The sequence below is a fragment of the Xiphophorus hellerii genome, chromosome 22 (assembly GCF_003331165.1).
Source record: "Xiphophorus hellerii strain 12219 chromosome 22, Xiphophorus_hellerii-4.1, whole genome shotgun sequence".
Lineage (NCBI taxonomy): Eukaryota > Metazoa > Chordata > Actinopteri > Cyprinodontiformes > Poeciliidae > Xiphophorus > Xiphophorus hellerii.
The window spans coordinates 25,068,726-25,095,379 of NC_045693.1; the positions used below are offsets into that span (position 1 = coordinate 25,068,726).

A 26,654-nucleotide genomic window follows, 5' to 3' on the forward strand; every position below is an offset into this window, starting at 1 on the left:
ATTATTTGAACAATGCTGCCCTCTGCTGGCAGACAGTTGCCATCACATTTTTAAAAAAAAATGGCTTTATTGCTACGATTAGAACAAAATGCGTTCGTGTTCCCAAACAACGCAATAAACCCAGAAGCAATAAAAATCTACAAAATTATTTAAAAATGATATTTTTATAAGTTAAAGATTTGCTGTATTGCTGAAGCAGTGTTGGAGCTTTGTGCCATCTGACTGCGCCTATAAAATGTATTCATTCCCTTGATGCTCTATTCATGGAAAAACCTGATGATAACCTTATATTAAAGCAGAAAGTACGGCGGCCATCGTAAGAAAGGCTTACAGTATTCAATTATGCCGCATTAACTGATCAGTACAGTACTGCGAGGGAACGTAAAAGAACATTTCTTTCCCCATGTCCCCCAGAGGGCTCCATAAAAATCACCTCTGTGGGAGTTAAATCAACACTGGGCTTTTTGCTGTGCACAGTGTTTGGTTGGGCTTCCTGCATTTGGGGACAAATCAGGCCAAGTGGACTTTTGTCAGGGTTTTCTTTTATTTTTTTATGGACTTTTCAAGTGAGATATACTCTCATTGTTTAGGGTACTGCTGTGATGTCATGAGCACAAAGATCATGACATAGTGATGTCATAGTGAGAGGCTTTGACTCTGTCAAAGTCCCGGTCACAGTCATTGTGTTCCAAGAGTTCCAAGGTAAGGTTACTTTCTGTGAGTAGGAGACATAAAGCGATTGCTATCCAAAAACAAGAAGGAAATGAAACGTTCATCGCAAGATTCGCGGACCAAGGCCAGGTCGGATCAATTAACTGAGAATGATCCACGGTCCCAGAAGAAAGCCCTGAAAAATGATAGTGGAAGAGCTAGAGAGACAACGCGGCCTTCCATACTGGAAGAGATCAAGCGAAGAGAAAGTTCTGTGTCCAGAGAGAAAATTCAAAGTATTGAGAAAGATTTACAGCTGGACAATGTAAGTAAGCAGAAGAAGGAAGTGAAACGTTCATCGCAAGATTCGCGGACCAAGGGCAGGTCGGATCAATTAACTGAGAATGATCCACGGTCCCATAAGAAAGCCCTGAAAAATGATAGTGGAAGAGCTAGAGAGACAACGCGGCCTTCCATACTGGAAGAGATCAAGCGAGGAGAAAGTTCTGTGTCCAGGGAGAAAATTCAAAGTATTGAGAAAGATTTACAGACACAACTGGAAAATGTAAGTAAGCAGAAGAAGGAAATTAAACAGTTAGAGGTTAAACATTTTAAACTTTCTAGCAATCATAAAGGGATTTTGACTAAACTTCAGGAAAGTGAAACTAGAATTCAGGAACTTGAAAGTCAGGTAAAATACACGGAACGATGTCTTGCAGAGAAGACATATGCTCTCAGGACTGAAACCACACGGGGGTACCATCTGGATGATACAGTAGCAACACTGAAGGGGTTCAAAGAACGAGCGGTGGCCGCAGAAAAACAGGTGGAGGAGCTTACAGATGAAAACCAAAGAGTGAAAGTACAGTTAGACATGTCTAACCAGAAAGCAACCACATTTAGAAATGAATCAGAGGCCCTTAAAGTCGAGCTTAAAAAGCAGTTAGATCTCATGAGAACGAAATTGAAAACGATTGGCAATCTTAAGTTCGATTTGGATACAAAGCATAAGGCAATCGATGCTCTAAAAGAAGAGATTCAGAAACAACACAAAGTTACCCAAGAAATAGAACTTGAGGCGAAAAGAAATCGACAGAATGAAGAATCATCACTGAAGCGGGTAAAGTACATGGATGAAGAAAATTTGAGTTTAAGAAAAGAAGTCAGGTCACTACACAAGTCTTTGTACGATTTTGAGATGAAGTTGTCAAAACAAGATTTGCAGTACCAAAACCTCCAGGAGAAATTTGAAAATGCACACACAGAAAGAGCAATCCTGCAGAAAAAAACCCACAAACTGGACATTTCTACAGCGAGTCTTGAGAAAGAGGTTGTTGAAACCCAGACACTCCTGGAAAAGTCCCAGCAAGAGAATCAGTTTCTGAAGAATCAAGTGGAGCAGATGAAGATAAGGATGGCTGAAACGATTCAGATCGCCAAGGACAGAAAAATAAAATTTGAAAAAGACCTCCAGCGTACACAGGAGGATTTGACGAAACTGAAGATGCAGAGAGAAGACGCTGTGACAAAAAACAGAAGAGCCACAGAAGCACTTCACTCCAATGAGAGAAAAATTGGAATACAGGCTGATTTAATTCGCGAACAGGATTGTAAGATTATAGAGCTAACTAAGGAAGTTCTGCGACACCATGAGAATGCTCAGAAATTTAAAGTGGTTAGAGCAACTTATTCTAAGGTGCAAAGGTTAGGGCTAGATGAAGAGAGAGGAGATATTATACTTCTCCCAGACACCGACAAGAAAACAGAAAAACTAAAAATGTATCGCATTGAGAACCGCAGATTGTCCAAAAAACTGGAAGAGAAAGAGACAGAAATTAAGGATCTCAAGCTTGAGGAGCAGAAGCTGCAGCATGTGGTGAAGAATCTCAAATCTAAGTTAGACTATCTGCCAGAAGATGCATTGCATGAAGTGCATGTGAGTCAGACCAAATTTAAAGCTCTCAGAAGACGGATAAAAGCCCAAGAAGCAGAGATTAGTGCATATGTAGCAAGAATAAAACTGCAAAATGCCACCAACGAAGAGTTGAAAAATAAACTTAAAGACATCTCATTATCAAAGAAAAACAGATTTCCACCCATTGAGTCAAAAAATATCGAACTGAAATCTGAGGACTCAGACCCAAAGTCTATGAAGAAACCCCGAAAAATTGTTTATCTACCGCCTCTTCAAATCAGTTCATTTGGAAGAGCAAAAATGTAAAAGGATGTGGTTGTTTATGCTTGACTGCCTCTGGGCGATCACAATGACGTCATTGAGCACGTCATTGTCTCACGTGGGCAATGACAGCGAGACCTGGAGGGGCGTGGTTGGGAGGAACGGTCCCCCCGATCTGTACTCGAGCGGTGTTCTGTTGCTGGACTTCTGTGCTCGTCACGGATTGTCCATAACGAACACCATGTTCAGGCATAAGGGTGTCCATATGTGCACTTGGCACCAGGACACCCTAGGCCGCAGTTTGATGATAGACTTTGTCGTCATTTCTGCGGCCGCATGTCTTGGACACTCGGGTGAAGAGAGGTGCGGAGCTGTCCACTGACCACTATCTGGTGGTGAGTTGGCTCCGGTGGAGGGGGAGGATGCCGGTCAGACCTGGCAGGCCCAAACGTGTTGTGAGGGTCTGCTGGGAACGTCTGGCGGAATCCCCTGTGAGGCGGAGCTTTAACTCCCATCTCCGGCAGAACTTCGAAGACGCTGTGTTGGGCTCTCCAATCTCTAGGGACAAGGTCGCCGAGGTGGTTAAAAAGCTCCTCAGTGGCATGGCCCCGGGGGTGGATGAGAACCGCCCAGAGTTCCTTAAGGTTCTGGATGTTGTAGGGTTGTGTTGGCTGACGCGACTCTGCAATATCGCATGGACATCGGCGGCAGTTCCTTTGGATTGGCAGATGGGATTGTGGTCCCCCTGTTCAAAAAGGGGGACCAGAGGGTGTGCTCCAATTATATGGGGCCATGGTCTTGAGCCGGAAAAAGGTAGAGTGCCTTCTCCGGGTCGGGGGGTTGTCCTGCCCCAAGTGGAGGAGTTCACTTGGGGCAGTGAACTCCGGGATCTTGTTCACGAATGAGGAAAGAAGGGAACAGGAGATCGACAGGTGGATCGGCGCAGCATCTATCGTGAGGCGGGCTGGATGGATGGATGGATGGATGGATGGATGCCTCTGATTGGTTGTTTCTAGATAGCACTGGGAGAAGGAAGAGGAAATAAAATTTTCCCATATTATCTCTCATGCCATAATTTCGCAACATAATGATAGTTTCAACAAATATGTTAAAAAAATGCCAAGCTAACACTGTGGACTGGCTGCAGAGCAGAAAGGAGGCTGTTTTTTATAATCATTTTATTATGAATGTTTGAATTTCTGTCAGTAGTAAAAATATTGATAATTGTAAAAAGAGCAAAGACAGAGAAATCCTAGATTCCCTGGAATGATGCTAACTAGCTTGTAAATGAACAAAGTGTCGCTCACCTGTTTTTTTTACTGGGACAGAGGTCAAAGTTTATGTTGGGATTGGAGCTGCTGCTCACTGACTTGCCTGTTGTTAATGTGGTAAAAGGTACAGGGACAAGTTAAATATGTGAATATCTTGGAATTTCTTTTCCTTCGTTCATTAAATGCCTTTGAAATGGAGGCAAACAACAGTCTGTAGCTAAGCTAACTATGCTAAATGATTGATAGTCTCACAGAGTCTACCCACCACTCTTGGAAAAAAACTGTGCTACAAATTGACTCTCATGTCTTTTTCTCTCTCTTTTTGTTGAAAACCTGACTTTATTATTTTTCTAGGCAGCATAGTAACTGCCACAGTCGTTCTGGGGCCTCATGCATGTGCGGTGCCATATTTTATGCACAAGTCGGCATGTATAAAAATTAATTGTTATTCATTCATTGTTATTTAGACCAAGAAGCATCAAACCAAACAACAACATAACACGCAGACAAAATAAAGAATAAAGAATATTGAATTTTGCGATACTAAGCATTGACGTTTTGTTTTCACTTTATTTACAGTTTACCCGGCATGTCCGTGTAAAAGCACTCAGCAATAAAATTAACAACGACAATCTTATGTTCTTTGTAACGCTCTATATTTAAAACCCTGGACAAAATGATAAAGAACTTTATTTGGGAGGGGGAAAAGCCTAAAATGTCTGTCCTAAAACTCCAAACTAAAATAGAATACAGAGAATTGTGGCGTTAATGTTACGCATGGTTAAAAACTACAAATGGCCACCTGTGATGACATCATAAAAGAGCGTCAGGCTTGGGTAGTCCGGGTGACGCTGATTGCTATAATAAAGCCCACGCTGGGAGTTTGTTGGTCCTGAATAAACCAATAACGATGATACAGTTTGACTCAGCGCACTCTTTGTAATACGGTAACACGACAAGAATTACGACTACCCACGGTGGTCTTTTAAACAAAGAGTTTAAGCTCTTAGTGCTTAAACTACAAAGATAGAGAGAGAGTAAAAAGGTAGGAGTGGTTTTGAGTTGATCACCTGTTCGGGTTATTTTACCTTTGTTTCCCTTTGCTGTGGCTCATTACAGCCGCTGTAGTTTCTAAACGTTGGACTAATTACCTCGTTCGTTTGTGAGTTTACGTCATTCACAACAAACATCAAATAGAACAAATATATTTCATAAAATTTTGACAAACATGGTTTCTACCGTGGTAATTATGTGAAATTAACTTTATTATATCCCCACTTCAGAAGATTTGCCTTTACCTTTACAGAGCTCTTTGGTTCCTCCTATCAGTCTGTAGCTTCTCATATTGAGGTCAAAGTTCAGATCTACCATAACTGACTGACACCTGCTGGCCTCAGGTTTGCAACCAGCTTGAGACTGAGAAACCAGTAACCTCCTCCCAGATGATGACATGAACTTGTTAGTTCCTCTGTCCATTTAGTAGCTGATATATTGTGAAAATCCATTAGAAATGATGCACTAATCATGTTTACATAGAAACAACGAGCTGCCAGGCTGTTTGTGAGTCTTGCGGTCACGTGGGTCAGTTGTGGGCGGAGCTTGGTAAGGTCCATTGTTGCACAGCTCTTTGGCTCTGGTGAAAAACATCGCCAATAATGCATTACTAGTCGTGTGAATTGGCAATTTAAGTACCTGTTGAATGTTAATTTCCCTTTGGAATAATTTATTTTTGAATTGAATTCAGAAGATGTGCCCTTTGTGGAAATGCTTAAGTGTTCATGATTCAACACACATCTAAAGGCTTCAAGATAGTGCCTCACTATCTACGTTTCAATAATTCAAATACAAGTTGTGAATCTAAATAAATGCACACGTAAGCTTTCCATGCATACATCCTCCCTGCTTTCATGGGGCTGGATTGCATCGAGTCAACATTTTATATGAAACCTGAGCATCAATTTACTTACCTTGTTCAAAAATCAAAATCAGAGGGTTGGAAAAATTCCAAAGATGACTTATTCAAAACTATTTCTTTCAGACTGCTAGAATAATGTCAACAAGAGGTTGAAATTACACTTGCTCTGCTGCAAAAACAAGGGGGGCTCACTACAGTGTGGGTGGAGCCAAGTTTACATTGTGTGAGAACTATGTATGTCAAAGTTGGCAAAACATTTTATGCGCTTTTAAAAATCCTTGAAGCCCACGCACATAAATTTAATGTCAGAAATTGGATGAAATGAAACTCATTGGATTTAAAATATATGTACTAAATATTAAGTACATTACTTGGATGAACTTTGTTGAACCAATGACCCTGCCGTGCACTTCCGGTTTTACTCTGCAACAACTTTATTCGCTTAAGCAACTAGCATGTTGTTTTGGAGCAATATGGGGGGGGCTGGTGACGTCATCGGCCAAAATGATAACTTTTAATATCTCGAAAACGAAAGCTGCACAAGCGACTGTTTCAACGGCACAAACGAAGCAGCCCACTTTGGTTTGTTTTGGAGCAATACGAGGGGGACGGTGAACTCTGGATGACCCAGGAAGCAGGGCCACAAGGAAGGAAGAAAGGAAAAAAAGCTGGAACAAAAACAAGTAAGGATGAAAGAAAGGGAGGAAACAGAATTAAGGGTTGAGTAAAAAAAAAAAAAAAAAGGAAGTCTGGAAATGCAAACAAATCCTGTACTTTTCCAGCCTGCCGAAGAATCCGGTACAGAACAAGTGGGACAGTTTATAAGAGCCGAATTATTGAAGTGTTATTAAAGTTTTGCTATAAAGCAGGACATTTACTATTTAGGAAACTTTCATAGCTTTTATATTCACAATTTATTTATTTTTTTAAATAACAGGTCACCATACAAAAAATACCTTTATTGAAAATTAAATAATTTGCTTAAAACAAGCTTAATTAACGCGACTGAAGAACATCCTCACACATACAGTACATCTGGTTTGGTGATCATTTTGGACTGCTGTGCAGTTTCGACTGTGATGAGCAAAAAAACATTTGGGTTTTAGAAAAGCAAGTATGATGTGAAAACTCTTTAGTTTGGAAACATTCAACTGGATTATCTGCGGCGAGTCTGAGGAAAAGGAAAGAGGGCAACATAAGGTAAAAGCAAGATGTAATCTAACTAGAGAACGTGAAAGAAAAAACTAAAAAAAACAGAACATAAGTCACAAAATTTGCTAAAATGTATGAACAGGACACCAAGTAAACATGTCAAGTAGCCACCAACTGTGTTCAAAGAGAGAATTTAACCAATTACTGATAAGAAAACAATTAAAAATGTGTTTTTACTTGTATTTAAACTATTTTTAAAGTATGAATTGAGTGGCTGTTGATTCTTTAGCTCGTTTTAGTGTTGTTTTAATATTTTAAAGTAGACAATCACAGGCGACTGCAGCGTGGGGATTCTAAGAGGCAACAGAGTAAATATGGACTGATGGTAAAAACAAAAGCAGTTCTAATCTAGAGACATACAAAGCATTAACAAGCCTGAGTTTGTTACCCTGACCAGCAGGGGGAGCCTCTTTAACAGAAAATAATGTGAGGTTTGAAAAGATAGGATCAGCTTCATACTTAAAAACGACATTTCAGACATTTCCTATCAGAATCCTAACAGAGAAAAACACTTGTATCTGTATTAACATGTTGTGCACAGTGCATTTCTTCTACTTTCCAAATAGCTGTAATGAATATTATCAAAACAAAAAGCAGCATTCCTTAAAAAAAAAAAAAGACCAGCAGGAAACAGCACCAACTCTAAAGCTGATAAGATAATAGTTTCCTCCTAAAATGAATCTGGACCATTTCAGAAAAAAGAAAAAAAAAAAAAAAAAAATCAACTGGTAAACATTTCAGTATCAGCTTCGTGACGGGATGGAAACGCAACCATCTTTTGTCAGACATTCTGGTGGAAGATTTAGCACTGATTATCGACTCATAAATAAAAACCTAATCTCCAATAAAATTCACACCCAGGTTGTTTTTAATCCTTGGATTTCTCCAGCTCACCGTCCTTCCTGCTGAGCGAAACAGAACCAGGCCACCATTTTATCCAGAGACCCAGTCTGCTGTAACACAACGTCCACAAAAAAAAAAAAAAAAAAACACGTGAAAGCAAAGCATCTTCATTACAGACAATGTGAAACACCTATGAATTTCTGTAACAACTCTATCTGATCAGATAAGCGACTCATTTAAAAAGACATACTAATAAAAGTCATGCTGAAGCTCTGCTTGGAGTGTCACATGTAAATACTTCAGGAAGGATGAGGGGAATACCAGCACAGTCTAAGCCTCAAGGAAATGGTAATAAATAAAAAAAACTACAAGGTGTTGCCCGGGATCGTCTTTCCTAGCCGGTGAACCCGGTTGTTTGGTGCTTTTTTTCACCGATACGTCCTATAACTTTCTCCACATTAATACAGCAGTAACTCCATGAGGAGTTGACACAGTGTTTAAGCAGTATAAAGCCTTTATAAATAGGTGTGACATAAATATCCATTTTTGAAGACATTCACTTTGAAAGAATCTAAGCCAGCAGAATTAGCTTGAGGAAGTCAAAATAATATCCAACTCTCCCACAACTTTATGTAGTCTTAACTTAAAGCTGCCAACTTTTAAGTCACGACGCTGTTCAAGATAAAAAAAAAAAAAAAATACCCCAAAGCATGTCACTTTTTGGGGCCAAACCGAGCCAGCTGGGTCCCTTCGGTCTGATTACTGGCAGGTGAGGTCAGGTCGGTTGAGCCAGGACCAGATCTGGATCATCTCCTGCGGCGTCCTGGGGTGAACCAGCATCAGGCTCTTGTACGCGCAAGGGTTCGACCGGTACTTCTCCTCTATGTTAAAGGTCCGGAATCCTTTGTGCTTGTCCGGCGCGAGCCCCAGCTTCCGGAGGCACATCCCGGTGTAGACGTCATCGATGGGGTAGAGTACCACGTGTTGCGAGATGTTATGCAGGCGTGCGGCGAGGTCTCCGGAGTATAGGTAGCCCCCTCCTCCTGCATATGGTGGGTACGGTCCGGTGTACATGCTCTCTGGGATGAAGTACTTGAGCTTCTTGTCCCGGTGGGGCCCCGCATTGGTGATCACGTCACCCACAAACAGATCCCTGGCTTTGGGCCCTGACAGGCCCTTGAGAAAGTCCAGGATACGGTAGGTGTTGACAAAGACGTCGTCGTCGCCCTTGAAGATGTAGCGGGCGCCAGGGCAACGGGTCTGGATCCACTCTAAGAAGAGGAGCTCCTTGACCGTCAGGTTAAAGAAGGAGTCTCTAAAGTCCCACTGCACTATGTCTTTGTGTCGTCGGCTCTCGAATTGCAGCATCTCGGACAGATCTGGGTGGTAGTCCACGGCTGTGGTGTTCCCCAGAAGGAAGACAGTGACCACCGTCATGTTGGCAACGATGCCAGCCGAACCCCAGGATTGGCGGATGGCCTGTCGTCGGTCAAAGTGAGGCGCCAGGGACTTGACGGCGAGGAGCAGGAAAGGGGGGTCGTTACAAATGTCCGGCTGGTCCATGAGGATGGGGTAGGACCGGCAGCGCATGTAGAGCAGAAAGTCCTTGAAGCGGTTCGGTAAAGAGTTGTAGTCTTTAACCTGAGTTCTGACCCCGAGGTTGGGCTGGCAGGGGTCGGAAGGTAAACTGGTGTCGTTGAGCCAGTCGGGCAAGTCTGCAATGCTGGAGTTCAAGGTGATGATGGGATTGTGCTGAAGGTCCACGATCTGCTGCTGGCGGTTCCAGTAGGGGGAGCTGGGGGCCAGCTTGGTCCAGAATGGATCGGTGGGAACAGTGGGCTTCCGATGGCCATCTTTGTCTGTGCTGCTGTTACGGGAGATGAGGATGAAGATAAAGAGGTTGACCATCATCAGTGTCACCATAAGCTTTAGGTTCCAACGCAGTAATGCCATGGCAGTCTTCCACCGGACACCACCTACAGAGACGGGAACAGAACTGTGATCAGTTGGGGAAAACTCACAGCATCAAAGAACTGTTTAGTTTCAGGAAGAAAATATGCAGAAGCAACTTCAATGTATAAAATGGCATATGATGGGAAAGCAAAATGTACAAACTACACATTTTCTCTTAAGACCCCAACAACTCTCCTGGGGTCTTAAGAAATCAGAGATTTTTACTCCACAAGATTTTTACTCTTTTACGAGGTTTTTTAATGTGGTTTTGGGAACTGACAGACTGACGATCGCCCCAGCCTCCCCTATCCGACCATGACAAAAGACCGTAGGAGGATTGAATACAAGACTGGTAGTTAGGGAGTTTGAAAACCACATCTCCCGAAACTCAAGAAACTGCTTCTTCAGAATTTAAAGACATATGAAGCATAACTCGATGTGTTCTCCTACAGAAAACAAGCTAATATATGCCTAGAATTTAAAAAACGGAATATTTAGCATTTTAAAGGCTACAAAGTCAAATGTTACACCACATTTACAAAAACAACAAAAAGAGGTACACTGGCTGCAGCTGTTAGCCTGTTGCAAATAATCTATTAATCACATGATAAATTGAAATGGTCCAATTTCTAAATAACATGATTTCTGCATTATTATTATTGCCGGTTTTGCCCTGCCCTTTTTTGCTCTCTTCTTTTTCCCCTTTTCTGCATTATTCTTTCCTTCCCATCCCATGCAGTCCCTGTATGCAGTATAACAAACTCCACTTGGTAGAAATAATGTATTTACTATTAATTGATCCATTGTATGTCTGCATTTGCCTGCCTCTCAGATAACTTATTGATGTATTATTATTATGGTCATTATTATTACTTATTTAATTGCTCCACATACTGATGTCATTCATATCACCATTATTGCTTGTACACTCTCTCTCGCACACAGAGTTAATAATCATTCATTAAAACAAAACATCTTCTGTTTTTTTACCCATGCACTGTATCTTGTGCTCTAATGTACAATAAATCTCTATTTAAAAAAAAAAAAAAAGATAAAAGTTTACAGATTTTTAGGTGAGTGAACTTGCATGATACTTGAAAAAGGTCTCAAGACAGCATCATTGTTTACCGGAAATATTCAGGCAACTTTTTCCTTAAGACCGTTTTGAAATTGAATTTTTCTTTATTCAGTTAATTTTTTTTTTAGGGTATTTAGAGACATCTGGTTCCATGTTCGCTATAAACCGAAAGCAGAATGACAGCTGCATGTGTCACAATGCTTGCCTGCTTGTTCTGCGTCTCTGTTGGCACCTGTGAGGGACTGGCGATGAATCAAGGGTGTGCCCTGCCTACCCCTTACTGAACCTAAGAGATAGAGACCAGCCCAGCCTAATGGTGCGTTCACACCAAATGCGTTTTGAGCGTCAGGCGAGTCTGGTTTACATTCAAAGTCTACGTGGAGGCGCATCGAGGGCCGTCGCGGCACGTTTTGAGTGTCTAGCGCAGGGCAATTTGAACCATTTGGAGCGCATCCAACTTGTCCGACGCTCCACATAGACTTTGATTGTAAGCCAGACGCGCTCGATGCTCAAAATGCGTTTGCTGCGAACGCACCAAAAGTGCACACGCGTCGAACTCGAAGCGTCAGGCGCGTTTTTGACGCACGAGGCGCGTTTGGTGTGAACGTACCATAATAAGAGTTCAGAACAACATCCAGTCCAAAAGCCATGTTATCACAGTTTGGTGGAATATAACTGAGTGAGTAAAAGCGCTGCCATGCTTCCCATTAAGCATCGATGGAGCGAGGTGAACAGAATCGCCTTATTGCACATCTGCTCCACAGAAACACTCATTTGTTGATTGTGTAATGCAGAAAGTCATGAAAGACTACATCAGATTTGTTTGGAAGAAAACGATTTAACCAGGACTTTTCATTGCTTTTACACTCGCTACTAAACTTCATTACAGGAAATGCTCATTTTACAGCTGAAGCCAGAAGGTCAGATATTCCAAATAAAGACATCCTTAGATTTTACCAAGCTGCTATTGTTTGTAATCAGAATGACTAAAATAATTTCAATTTGCAAAATGCCACAATAATGAAAAACAAGAAAGTAGAATTTCAGGAAACTATTGTGAGAAGCTTGTGGAAGGAAACTCAAAACATCTGACCCACGTCATACAGTGCTAAGGCGATAGATTTGGACATTAATATAACAATTTGACATATTCTCTCATTATTGTGGCAATTAGCAAATACAAATTATTTTGGTCATTTAACTTAAGTTAAACCAGAACAAACTTTTCTTGATATAGGTTGGACAGTGACATTAAAAAAAAAAAGCTGCACGTGTGTTTTTATTCTTTGGATGTAAACTTGTGGTTTCAGGTGTAGTTTTGTTTTAACATCAACATTGTGACTCTTCTGCTTGCAAATCAAGACGATTGGAAAGCACTGTAATGCTGGAGTACATAGAAACTAGCATTAGCTTCTTTCTCAAACAGACTTTAGTGGGGTGGTGTAAACCTGTTTCACTAAACCAAAAGTCTGTTAACAATATCTGTTCATTTAGCCCCTAATGCTTCCTTATCCCCCCAATCATTTGGCTCGCAAAGATGTTTACACACATCTCACCTTCCAGAGAGAAAGATGTTTTTGAGAACAACTGGTCAGGCATACATGCAAAGACTGGAGGAAACAGTCCAGCACAGAACATAAACCAGTCAGTTTTCTTGTAATTTATCTTAAAATATTCACAGCTCAAGTCATTTAGGGAGAATCGTGACGATCCAGCAATAAAGTTCCTGCAGGTTTTGTTTTGCCTTTTGCTTGCTGCATTTCCACATGAAGCAATATTAACTCTTTATGGAAGCAAAATATTTAAAATGGCCAAATTAGTTAAAATGTAGTCTCTGACATGCAAACTAAGACTGAAAGAAAGCATGCAAGCTATACACATATACAAATAAAACAAAATACACACACAAAAAAAAAACTGTCATTTAACTATCTCAGATTTTTTGGACTACAAACTAGGGCTGTGACGAACAATTTAGTAATAGATTATTCTGATTAATAATTCTGATTAAAAAATAATAATTTAACCACTTTAAAAAAATTTATACAATTTTTTTTATTTAATATTAGAAATACAATAAAATTAAAAGTTCAATTTTAAATGAGAAAACAATTTTATTGTCCAAAATACAATAATATTTCTTTTAGTAAATTTGAACCAGATGAACATACTAACAAATGTTCATCTGTAAACACAAACATATAAACACAACAGATATGTTTTGTACAGTTTTGGCTTCATTAACATTCTGACTATGTTCTTACAGCAAATGACATTTTTGAGTCTGTATGCTCCAATGAATTAATCCATCAATAAATTTGTTGACGGTTAATCGATTACTAAATTAGATGATTAATCAGATTAACTGTGATGTATCGATAATTGAAATAATCATTTTAGCCCTACTACAGAATTTTTAAAATGTCGTTATGAACATGACAATGGGAACTTCAACATGTTTCAGACTGAAAGAAAAACTGCAAATATTTCAATATGGTTGGAAGAAAAGGTATTAGATTGGAAAACTTTCAGAAACTGAAGGAAATCTACCAATAGCTGTGGTGTTAATGTTACGCATGGTTAAAAACTACAAATGGCCACCTGTGATGACATCATAAAAGAGCGTCAGGCTCGGGTAGTCCAGGTGACACTGATTGTTATAATGAAGCCCATACTGGAAGTTTGGTGATCCTGAATAAACTAATAACGATGATACAGTTTGACTCAGCGCACTCTTTGTAATAACACGACAATAGCAACCAAATCTTTCAAACTGGCTAAACTAAAATTGGGCCACATTTAATATACAGTAATCTTAAATACACATAATGATACTGCTCTCTAGTTTAATAATATTAAAAAGATTAGTATCGGCTAAATAGAGAGTTAGACCAATTAAAATGTACCAGTGGGTTCACCATCTTCTGGCCCACTGCCTGACTACTTCCTGCCTGTGTATTATGTTTCACTCTCAGATTCCTAGCAACAACTGTGCACTGCTTTCTCTCCATTCTCCTCTCCGTGCCTCAGCCAACCCATCTTTCTGCATGACACTTCTCCCCTTGATTTTCACTCAAACATGACTGGAAAAATTTGTACAACAAGGGTTTAATCGGCATCAGATTACCGACAGAGACAAGCATAAACAAGCGCTCTTCTGGTGACTCATTTTCCTGTCTTTTCCTTCTGGATAATTATCCTTTCCTGTCGAGTGCATCCCACACAGACACAAGGACTTCGGGGAAATGAGTGGGAGAGGAGGCTGGCTTGTTAATAAAAGCAGGGCTGCTGGATTACCAACATGAGAAAGTTGACATCAAAACAACAAGCTAGAAGTTGCACACACATAAAAATAGAGTGACAAATATGAGCTCTTACTCAAAGTACAAATATACTTTTAAATTTCACACTTCATTACTGTTGCAGTTTAAACCTATATTACGAAATTCTGCAATGAACATAGTACAGATGTTTGTCACTGCTCTCCTTGTCCATTTTTATTTGAGTTAATTTCAGAAAAAATGGTCAAGCAGACAGTGAAAAATTGATGTATTTTAGGCAAAAACGTGTCTTATTCTGATTTAAAAAGGGAATGTAATTGTTTATTTGCATCTTTCAATATATTTCTAATATTGTGTAAAGGAGGCTAAAGTGGTTCAATGAAAAATATGGAGAATGTGTCAGTTTTTTTGTATCCAAATAATCGTCAGAATAATCGATTAATCAATTGCTAAAATAATCATTAACTGAATCCCTAGTTGGTTCCTATTATTTAAAAGTGCATAGAAAAAGCACCACATGTAAACATCTCTGTAGTCAAAGAAGTCATCATAAAAAAAACAAAATTGTTGTTCCAATGTTTCCTAAAGCAGTAAAGTAAACCCTGTATTAGTCATGCTCTACAAAGCTGGAGAGCAGCATTGTAGTGCAGTAGAATGACTGAATCATCAGCATATTAAACGATTAACAAGCCTGTCATTGGCCAGAACAACCAGTCTGGCAATCATTTAGAGAGACAGAAAGAACAGACAGATGCAAACTGAAGAGAAAAGGTGACAATATTCTACCTTTTAAATGGTGGCCTGCATTTGTATAACGCTCTCCTGTTTAGGCTTTAATTCTTTAAACAATTACAAATTCTGCAGAAATATTAGTCAATTACATGACTAATAATTTAACTTTATTTAAAGTTCAACCTTCCTGGACAGGTTGTCTGCTTCAGCTGGTTAAGCAGTTAAGCAGGTTTATAAGACCTAAAAGAAAAGTGAACAAGTCAAGCAATCAATTGTTACAATTATTTCCATTGATAACCATTGATGGTGTAAAAATCAACTAAAAAAATCCCCTCATTGTTTGCCTTTTATGCCACAGGTTTAAAAAAAAAAAAAACAACAAACAAAAAAAAACCAGGTGATAATAAAATACTAATACACTAGCTTACATGCTACAACAAGGTACTTGGTTAGTTTGTGGTCGTTTTATAGACGTGTCACCAACGAATCACTTCATGCTACGATCAGTTTGAATGCAGACAGCAGCTTTAGAGAGACGAGGCATCACACCTGTATGTGTGGGTGTGGAGCACCGGGGAACAATGGCAGGTTGAAGACTTGTTTGTCTTTGAGTATCACTGAGCAAACACCCGAGCTTCCCTTTTATCAGTAAATAATCCCCTCCTGGCATTAATGTTCAGATTTAAATTAACTTTAGGAAACACCTGTTCTGTCAAAGAGATGCATTAACATACACAGCGAGTGATCTTACCAGTGCAGGTGAGTGTGCCTCTTCAGCTGGCGTTGTCTTGGCGTTTAGTCTCAGCTGTCTTACCCCATGCTTATCTCCACCCTCTGGGAACAAGAGCCAATGGGGGGAAAAGGGTAGGAAGGTTGGGAAGGACCAGATGAGGGGGACTAAACCTAAAAACAAAAACACAAACAAAATAAAATTATTTTTGAAAACTACCTTATTTGGCATTTATCCTATTCATACATGTTTTAACAAAGTCTCCAGACAGAATTAAAATAAGATACGGTTTATCAGTACTAATCTTTAGAGCGAAGGTGTTCAAAGTGGAGCCCGAGGGCCTTTTGTGGCCCCTGGACTGATTTTGTGTGGCTCCCCAACCTACAATTCAAGATTGAATTAAATAAATTAGGACAAACCTACAACTTCTAGATTAAACTCCACTTACAAAAATGTTATATGCAACACAAGGTGATCATCTTTTCCAAGCTTTCTCGTTTCCTTCGATTGACATGGTAACTAGGACCACATTTAATCATTGACTTACACTTTAAAGTCCACCTTGGCAGAACCAAATCTGATTTTAACTGCTATATTGATATTTGGCTAAATGTTTTCAAATGAAGGCAAAAGAAGTGCTTTTGGACACCCCCTTGTTTAAAGCTTCTTTAATGAAACTATAAGTCAGTGATTGCATTTTAAGTTCAGCCTTAATGTATGTTAGTATAGACTTTGTAAGCAGGCCTTAGGCCTGTCACAATACATTTTGCTGGAAGATAAATTGTCCCAGACGTTATTGCGATAAACGATAATGCTTTGAAACCATTTTTCCATAATGCAAGTACACCCTCTCAAAGATCAATAAACTATCAATTCTCAGGAACATTTAACATTGGAACTGCAAGACATTTTTTAAATATCCAAAGTAAACAAACAAAACAATCAAATCAAGAAATACATTAATTATGAAGTCTGTAAAGAAAATTGTCCTTGAGAAAGGGGCTAATTGAGATCAATCCACCAGTCTGAAGACGTGGTGGTAGAGAGAGAGACACAAACAAAACAATCATGCAAATGGAAATTATCAAGCTCGTTTTGATTCGTCATAGATTCTTTTTTTTTTATCGATTTATTGCTAACTGTGACAGGTTTAGTGGGCATTGACCATTTGACCATCCCAAGCTGGAGGGTGCATTAGATAGCCATTGATCATTTCCATTTAACATGATCAGCTCTATCCAGGATGTTCTCTCTGGGTGGAGACGCTGCTCTAATCTTCCATCTTAATTGTTGAAAATCAGATTTCTGCAAAATTAGATCAATATACTGCAGAATCCTCTCCATATGTGGGTAAACATCCCGACGGCTCGCCAGCACATGCAGGCAGCAGGAAGATGAAAACCTATCAAAATCTTACATTATGCAGCCGATCCATAATCTGAAACAGACACGACTCGTAATGTTGTACAGCGTGTTATTGGAGTGAAAAGATTGATTGCTGCATTTAATAGAAACAGTGTCTCAGGTGCTCTTCTCAAAACAGAGAGCAGACTTTTCAGGTCTAATAAACGTTCCCATTAATTTTCAGTTGTTTATAGAGTCATATTTTTCACTGAAGGGTAGAGCTGTTTCTGAGTTTCACTTCTTTAGACAAGTTAATACATGCAGATCTCTGCAGCGATTTTAGTATGTTTATGCAAACAATTTTGGATCTTTAGATCAAACTTTGACGTTTTCTCTAAAGCATGTCCACAGAACAAAACCTAAACACAGAGATGCAGCTATGAACACAATGAAGTTCGCATAACGCTTATTCACACTAAATGTATTCTATGCACTTTACAAAAAAGGTAAATTTAATCTAATAATAAATACAGCTCCATACTCGATTACATACAGTTCAATTTAATGTAGGTTATCATATTTGTGACAGCAAAAGAAAAATAAGGTATTTTAAGTAGGTAGGTAATCCGTGATTCATTCTCTCCTTCCATTTTCTATAGATAACCAGAAATAAAAAAATAAAAAAGATAAAAGAAGTTATTTCTTTTTTTAATCTGATACAAAAAAAATCTTTTAAATTTTAGTCTGAGGTCAAAAGATTGAAATGGAAAAATGAACAGTAGCACCGACTTTGATTCAAATATTTCATTGCTCAGGCTTACATGACCGGGCTTTATTTGCTCTCCTCCCCATCCCCTCCAGGCTAAGCTTTGTTTGCTTTCTGTAGGGTTTTTTTTTTTTTAGAAACCAGGAACATTGGTAGTAAAGACAGACTAAGCTAGGTTTATAGTTGATGCATTAAACTGGGCGGGAAGGGATGCGCACTAATTGCGCCGCCCAACACTAGTTTGCTGGTCTCAAACGCTATTACTCTGAAATTAGATTCCTCCTCATGCACCTTTGAATTTTCGTAGCTTAACCAAAGTTAAGTTGCAAAACTTAATTTTGTAACAACCAGTGCCCTAGTTTTCCGGGGGAAATGCTGCATGTTGCTGGTGTGCATTATTTCATGCCAACAGCAGGTAGTACATGTTTGCCTTCACTAGAGAATGTTATTTGAGATCTGTTTGCCATGTTTTTGGTTATCGTGGGTCCCTGTTAGCATCACAGCAATAAAGCATCTTTAAGAGACCGAGGTGAAGGAAACAAACAGAAAATCAAAAGCAAACAAGCTCATAGTGCCAACCGTTGGATGAGGGGTGCAGATAAGGCATCACTAGTTCTGAGGCCTGTGCACTTCGCTGGAACAAGTTCAACAAGCTTTTGCAGAGTGCAGATAAAGCATGCCTAACCAGCCACATGAACCAAAGAGTTACGCAACTTCAACTGCATTGATATTTTTGAGAAATTGTTGACCATGAGGACAAACATTTCAAATTGTTAAAGCTTTTTGGTTTAATATTCAACTCTGCCTCTGCAGATCTTCTCCATATCCAACAAGCTCCAACTGGGAACCACAAGTTAACTACAAAGTTTGTAGTTAACTTTGTGTTTCTCCCCTGTGTTGTGTGCCACTGTCTCCAGGTACCTTACAGCAGAGATTAGTAGCTGGATCTCTATTAAAATTGTTTTGCAAATTTCTTTCAAGCTGTTAGCAAATAAGCAAATTCAAGTGTAAGTATGCAACACAAGCAAATAATAGTTGTTTTCATTTGACAAGAACAAGACTGCAAAAATGGAAAGTAAGTTAACTTTAAACGTTGAAAACCATGTCAATTAGGGGTGCAGTTTTCTGGCCAATCACCTAACACTGACCTTTATAAAGCCTGACCTGCCGATACTAAACTTTAGCTCATACCAATTTTTTGTCTGAAATGTCGCTAAATGTAGCATGAAAGTTGTCAAATAGTTAACTATTGCAGTTAACAACAGTCACATCTCTCACAGGAGAGCAGAAAAGTACAGTGGTTGATATTTAGACCTTTGCTGAGGTAAATAAGAGCGGAGGGTAAAAATCAGCTTCACATGTAAGTATCAGCCGATCACCAATCACCCAAAATTAGGAAAATCAGCTCCAATAAATCGGTGCACGTTAATGTCGATTAAAAAGAAGTCTAAACTTTTTAAAAGCTAGTGTATCTGCTTGAGGATATCTAGTAGCAGCTGATTGATAATGGCCACTATCTGTTTTGGTTTTCTAACAACTAAGATCATAAAATGCTTCCCAACATTGTGCATACAACAAAGTTGCGTAGAGAAAAGCAAATGGCCCACGGACAGACACCCGACTTTAAAGTTACAACATGCAAAAGTAAGCAAAGTGTCTTCATTTGTATACGACCGAAAACAAAGCAGAAAACAAAGAGCTTTTGCTTATCGTGTTGGCATCCTGAGCTTTATATATAGGCAGATTTTCTCTCTCCCTCTCCATTTGTTTTTATAAATCACTCATCTAAGGAGCATCTATTTTTATTTCACTGATTTACTTCAAATGGTCGACTTCTAAAATTACCCACTGAACTTTAGACTGACATCCTCCAATACCATGAGGGAAATAAAACAAAACAAAAAAAAAAAAAAACAATTGTCACCAAAATATGAAAAAAATGCAAAATTTGAAGCACTGCTGATAACTTTGCATATCCAAAAGAGGTCTAAAAATTATATACAAAAAGAAGCTATAATTGGTTTCATAAAAAAAAAAAAACTGAGTGGCTACATTTCTTTGTTTAAGTCAAAAATATTAGATAATCCCAGTCACAATTAGAAGGAACTAAAGCTGAGAGAATTTGCTCGAGAGTAATTTTAATTTATTTAAACCACGAGTCCTGCCTTACCTCATACAAAAGCATGATGTAAATGCCTAATTGAGACTGTGAGAGGTATTTTGAGCGTTACGTGGGAGCGGGAGTGGTCAGAGGAGGATAGAGTTTTAGTTTTAGTGAATAATAGTGACATGGTGCAAAGTCAAGAGCTCCATAAATAGCCTGAAGGCTGCAAGTGAAGAGGGCATAATTCTGATACAGTCTGGCCAACAAACATCTAACGTAAAACAACAGTAATCACAAAAAACTAAATGTCTGCTTTAGCTTTCATCAGACAAGCGGGATTTATTACTATGTTTATTCACTTTGTCTTTATTTGACAGGAAGCCACAAAACACAGGAACAGCTGTTTAGATTAGAAACTATTTGACTTCTTTATATTTGTTTCAAAGTAACAGGATGTTCTAATTAGGTGAGGGAGGAATAAATTAAGGCGACCAACACTACAAAATAGTGATGAAAGAAACATGCAGTCATCAATGATGGCACATCACCCTAAAATAGAAAGGAATTTCTCATTATCAACAAATACTTGTGACTGACTCCCCACTCTAAAGGTCGCCTCTCCCTTTGCTGCGACTCATTTACTTGCCCTCAACGCAATTTAACCCTAAAACAGAGCGCGGTAAACCAGGCATGTCAACACAAGTCATCGTTTTACAAATAAGACTGAGTTAACTCGAGCACAATTAGTCAAAATCAACTAACTGAGGTTTAAATAGATAAACACAAACGGAAAAAGAAAAACAGCAACACATTACAGAGGTGTGAGCTTGATTTTTCTAAAATTGGAAACTGAATAAACATTTCACATCAAACTAGTTCTATTGAAATAAACTTTTAATAGCTGAAACCTAATGGTGTGGTGTGTCAACAACAATGACTGACCTCAAAGGTTTGTGATAACTCAAGTCTTAAGGCATTTTGCCCACTCTCAGCCATGTTGGAGGATTTCTGAGTTTGAATGGCACGTTTATGGTCAAACTTTGTACGGTATCCGAGTTGGATTCAAGTCCAGACTTTGGCATAGCCACTCCAAGACTGTGTTTCAGTCATTCAGATGTGTCCTTATTACTGCGCTTTAGAGTATTTTTCCTCCTGCTTATTGAAAGTGTGACTGTGTACACTGTCCTGTACTGATGGTTGAACTTTCTCCTGCAGGGTTTTCTGATAGACCGCAAATTCTGTATTTTTATTCATGATATTAAAAAAAACTGTTTTTGCAGTTACTCTGGTTATGGTTATGTTTTTGTTTTGTTTTTTTTACAATATTCGTGTTTGATTATCTGAAACACTTCAGAGTAGGGCTGTTGTAAACAAATATATTAGTAATCGAGTATTCTATAGATTAATCGAGTAAACTGATAAAAAAAATGTATAAGATAAAATATTGGTAAATCTAGCATAACAGCAGTTTCACTATCGGATATTAGCTTCAGTCCAATTTTTCCCCATTAGAGCATCCCTAATAACTTTTCTGTAGCTTAGAAAATTAACTTGTAACATAGTAGCTCACTTTCTAAGTTAATCTGAAGAAAAGTTTTACAAAAATCTGAAATAATATTCAATGTAATAATAAAGAGGCAGGCTCACAAATACGCTTATAAAAAATGTCTATACTCCAGCTTTTAGTTTATATATTATCGTCAGTCAATTTAATCAATGAACTCTCACCTTGCCCAAACATTTATTGCTTTAATGTACATGTCAGCGACGGGATTTGAATTGTTACAGGCCTATTTCAGAGTGACAAAAAAAGCAAAAACAAAATACTGTAAGGGGGCAAACACTTCAACATCACTGTAGTGATTGCAAAGATGCTGCCTTATTACAAAAAAAGGAAAAGACAGCTGCTATTTTGCAGCCTGACTGTTTTAGAACCTGTTAATAAGAATGAAAAGCACAGAGCAAATCAAACGTCTGTGTGAAACCAGAAACCAAGACATGGAGTCAAATGATGCTTTAAGTCGAGCAGAACAGCAGAACGGTAACAGCTGCTTGGATGCTTTTTACACTAAAGGTGTATCGAGTTGTAAAACACTGTTGTAACAAGCATCATGATGGTCACTTCCAGTAAATATTTGATGTTTCTTTGCTGTAGCTTGCTGTCCATTTACTTTAGAATCAATGTCTCTGTTGGGCCTTGTAAGATTATTGCCATTGTGAGCTATTATTGGTTGAAAGGACCATGCACATCCTCAGGAACTGAGAACAGGAAGTCTGAAACAGACTGAGGAAGAGCCTAGACATGGCTACAATTATGCCACAACCATATATTGGTCAGATTCTATACATATTTTACTGCTCTTTCGGCAATGTATGTAAACCATGTATCCACACGAAGTTCCTCAGACTTTATCTCCAGTACAGAGGACAGAGAGTTATGTAAAACTTAAAAAAATTTCTTTGCAAGCATTCTGGGTGGTGTCAACATTGAATTACAGGAACATCCCTACAGAGGGGTGTGTTACGATACATTCAGTTCCCCAAACAGAACAATACAACAGTCAAATCCTGCATGTTTTAGCCAAAAAAAAAGACACATGCTCATTCAGGATGATGCAGCACATCATATGAACAAGTCACGTTTTTTTATAGGCAAAAAGATATTTGTTTCCTGATCAAACACCAACATCGTTATTGAATGCCAAGATACATTTACCTTGGTTTCACATTAATGGGGTGATATTATTTGTTTTCAAAGCACGTTGTGTCATTTTGTAGCACAATCAAGTACATGTTGTCTTCAGTTGTAAAAATGAAGCATGAATTTGATTTGGCAACTTGATGCCATTAAAGTGAATTTGCAGTGATCATAATTTAGCATCTGTATCATAAGTTAGCATCTGTATCTGCGTTTCTGTTGACTGTAAAATAGCAGAAATTTGAATTATGAAAATAGATTTGCCTAAGGGAAACTAGGGAATTTTCCCCCCTAGGATGACTGTATCGAAACTAGCATAGTTCACAAAACTGCAATGGAAGCACTTTTATGTCCATCACATGAGTCAGGTGATCAACAACCAGATGTCCCTACTGGCAGAAACAACAAAGACGACGACAGGAAGTGGTAAGACGATGACGCAGCATGTTTTTTAATGTCATCATATGAACAAACTTATTCCCATGTGATTTTTAATTCTGTTTCTTATTTAATGGCAATTGAAAAATTGTGGGTTTATTTATATATATATTTTTTTTACATTAGCGGAATATCGACAAGGTTTTGCACACATCTTTAATGGAAATGCAGCTACGAATAAATTGTCAAGAGTATGGAAAAAAAAAAAATTATAACAAGCCATCAAATATAACACCCAAGAAGTCCTTTTGCTATAATATTGCATACTGATATTTTGATGGCAATTTGATACACTGCTCTACGGGACAATCAAAAATACATGTGGACCATCTCTATTGATAAACTGCCCTGCAGTTAATTTGCATCTGAAGCACCAAAGTCAAGCACAGCTCAGTCAGCATTATTAATAATTGACCCTCCTTTGATATTTGTGCTAATGTTTCTTTTGTAAAACTGAATCAAAATTTCATATCATGGTTACAAAAATAAAATAAAAAAACAGAAGACAGTTATGATTAAAATAATAATTCATTTCTATGCATATTGCTTGAGAAAATATATTGCAATTTACTAACTAGTAGTAAAAACATTATGCTGCAGTTTGCATAAACAGGAAAGTATAGGCATCTGTGTTAATGAGAAAGTGAATATAGTACAGACCTAATGAGATTTCAATATAATTGGCAGCACCCATGGGTATCACCAAGACTCCCCATTTAAGAAGGACTGAAATTAATGACCTTAAAATTAGAAGAGAAATTATACATCTAAAAAAAAAATAAAGATAGAGAAAAGGACAGCCTTATGTTAGCGGTGGCATTTAGTTAAAACACTTTACACCTCAGCTGGAAACCCACTACAAGTTAGATAAGGATTTTATTTTCTACAGAAGTAATCCAAACTATGCACAGCAAAAAAGCTGGCATTTGGCCTGACGCCAAGTATTATTTGACATAAAACATTAGGTTGAATAGTAAAATATTATTCCAGCTGACAAAATGCTTCATAAGTCAGACTGTTCTTCACTCTAAACTAAAATATAAAGTACTTGAGTGTGAACTGTATTAGAAAGAGCATTTCTGAAAAGACCTTTCTCAAGGTCCCATCAGTGTACAGGTTCCAGTTCAGGGCCAACGTTAAAAGATGACCAAAGCAAAGAACATATGCTTTCAGAAACTAATACTTCCAGTAATAAATTTAATCTCACATACTCATATTTCTACTTTCTCCAAATCCGTCACAAACAGTTAGTCCAATCCTTTAATAAGACTTTTTTTTTTTTTTTTTAAAGTTTTGACCAGCTCCAGGTTAACAAACAAGTAAAGAAAGTTAAATTTTAGCATCTGGATGATTCACAAAACAAAATAGAATAGAAGTACTTTATTCATCCCAGCAGGGAAATTACTTCACAGTTACAGCATAGAGACAAGACACAATAACAACTACCACTGAGTAGTAGTTGTAGATAAAATAAAAAATTAAAAAATAAAATATAAAATGCTATAAATTGTAAAAATATAAAATGCTGTTAATACAAAGAGCAACTTAAGAGCAGTCCTTGCAAAGATTCAAAAAATGCAGATATGTATATGTAAATATATGTACAGCAAGTGTGCCACAGTGCAGTTGTGCAAAAATGTACCCACGAAATGGAAATGTCTTGCTCTGGACAGACTCTTCCCTTTAGCATTTTTAAATGCTAATTTTGTCCCCTACTACTCCCATTTTACGACAACAAACAAATCCTTTCATACACAACATCCTGGTACTGACTGCGTATTTCTTTGCTAAAACAAAATAGTGGTACAAAACTATATAAAGACTTAGTAAAAAAAAATAAAATGATGCAGCAACAAAAAGACCAGCACCCTGGAAACACCAAACCAGGTGGAAGTTGCTTCAAAGCATTATGGCAAATGCTTTTAGACCCAGGTACAAAAAAACATTACATGATTACTTGTACTATAAATGAGATTTCATAGAAGGGTGACGACCAAGAGCTGACAGAAAATAGTTTTGTTTTCCACTAAGCTAATTTTAACAAAAGTAACAACTGATGCACAGCAGCTACACTTTTACACATTTGGGAGTAGTGTAAGAGTTCACGATGTCAAGTAACATGTAAAAGGATTCACAAAATCTACGAACTATCCATCAAAGGTTTCTTACAGAAAAACCACAAAAAAAATTGTCTTTTTGTCAACATTCCGTTTGCTTGTTGCTCTATATGCCCAGTCTTCACTGTGTGTTGTTACTCAATAACCGGATAACTTCGGTAACTGGCTTCATTTCGTGCCAAACAGATACTAAGGCAAAGACTCGAGATGCTCGCCAAGAGTGACTATATTTCTGTCTCAGCAGGGTCACCATAGAGATGACACACACGTCCCTGAACAGAAACCTCGCAAAATGACTCGTGAAATTATAGGAACTTCAATTCTAGGATTTGTAAAAATAAATAAATAAATAAAAAGTCGAGTTAGATGACAAAGTTTTTTTGTTCAATCTTTGAAATGCGGCAAAAGAGAATTGGATCCAGTTTTACACCACGTTAGAAACCAAGTCAGATGTTTTCACAATGTGACTTCAATTTTCATCTTATCCGAGTGTTCCAAGTTTCCTTCTTTCGCCAAGTTGCTGTAATATATCAAAACAGAGTTGACGTGTAACCATTAATCTTGCTTATAGGTTTAGTAACTTCTGCTTACGGTAGCCCTCTTTAAAGGCTGAACTGTGAAGAACAGGTTGGCTGACTACTGTCAGCGACTCGTTATGAAGTAATCCCCAGCGCTCAGAAGAGCAAAACTCGACCAATGCGGGTTAACTCACCAGGTTTCCGCCGTTGTTTATCTACAGAAAGTCTTCTAAAAATGGCGGGGTGGGTAAAATTAATCCATAAGTCTCTCCGCTGTCGTCTGTTGCCCTGTTCGGTGTCTCCCCGGTCCCCTCGGTAACGGCTGAACAAAGTCTGCAGACCAACTTTCAGTCGCTTCAAAGGAGACTGCCGCTCGCGCTCGCTCGCGCGCACGACTGGGAGGAGCACATGCACATGCGCGCGCGCGAGATATAGCTTCCGGAAGCAGCTGAAACTTAATCCTGTTGGCCAGGTGTAGCCACTCAAAGTCAACTGATGACCACAGTGGAGTTTGGGTGGCCCACGGTGAAAGCATACCTGTCGCTAAGGAGCTGACATGAATGACCGGAAGTGTTCTAAATAGGTCAAAAATAATTTTCAAACAATAACCTCAAATTCTGGAAACACCTTTTTGTATAATCACGAGCTTCAGAGTAAGTGGGACTCGCTGCTTATTTCAGTAGCCTATTAGATTCATGAGGTATTTGAAATCTATTTTTAAGCCATGACTTCTCTTCTTACATTCTTTTAAGAGTCACCAGGAAACCGAAAGTGTGTAAGCTAAGTAGCTATGTCCTGACGACATGTCCTGAAGAATAAATATGCCA

At 38.5% G+C, this 26,654-nt stretch overlaps 1 protein-coding gene and 1 long non-coding RNA gene across 2 annotated transcripts; both read right to left on the reverse strand.

The window, feature by feature from the left end:
* Positions 1 to 55: 55 nt before the first annotated feature.
* On the reverse strand, positions 56 to 19,600 carry LOC116713565 (uncharacterized). Its single transcript, XR_004337891.1, has 3 exons — positions 19,589 to 19,600; positions 11,332 to 11,341; positions 56 to 395 (listed from the first exon to the last, which is right to left on the reverse strand). It is a non-coding gene; the product is annotated as an uncharacterized LOC116713565 (long non-coding RNA).
* b3gnt2b (UDP-GlcNAc:betaGal beta-1,3-N-acetylglucosaminyltransferase 2b) lies at positions 6,914 to 26,227 on the reverse strand. Its single transcript, XM_032553761.1, has 3 exons — positions 26,022 to 26,227; positions 15,864 to 16,015; positions 6,914 to 10,044 (listed from the first exon to the last, which is right to left on the reverse strand). The coding sequence occupies exon 3, from the start codon at positions 10,019 to 10,021 to the stop codon at positions 8,828 to 8,830; it is 1,194 nt and encodes a 397-aa protein (XP_032409652.1). The 5' UTR covers positions 10,022 to 10,044; positions 15,864 to 16,015; positions 26,022 to 26,227; the 3' UTR covers positions 6,914 to 8,827.
* Positions 26,228 to 26,654: the final 427 nt, after the last annotated feature.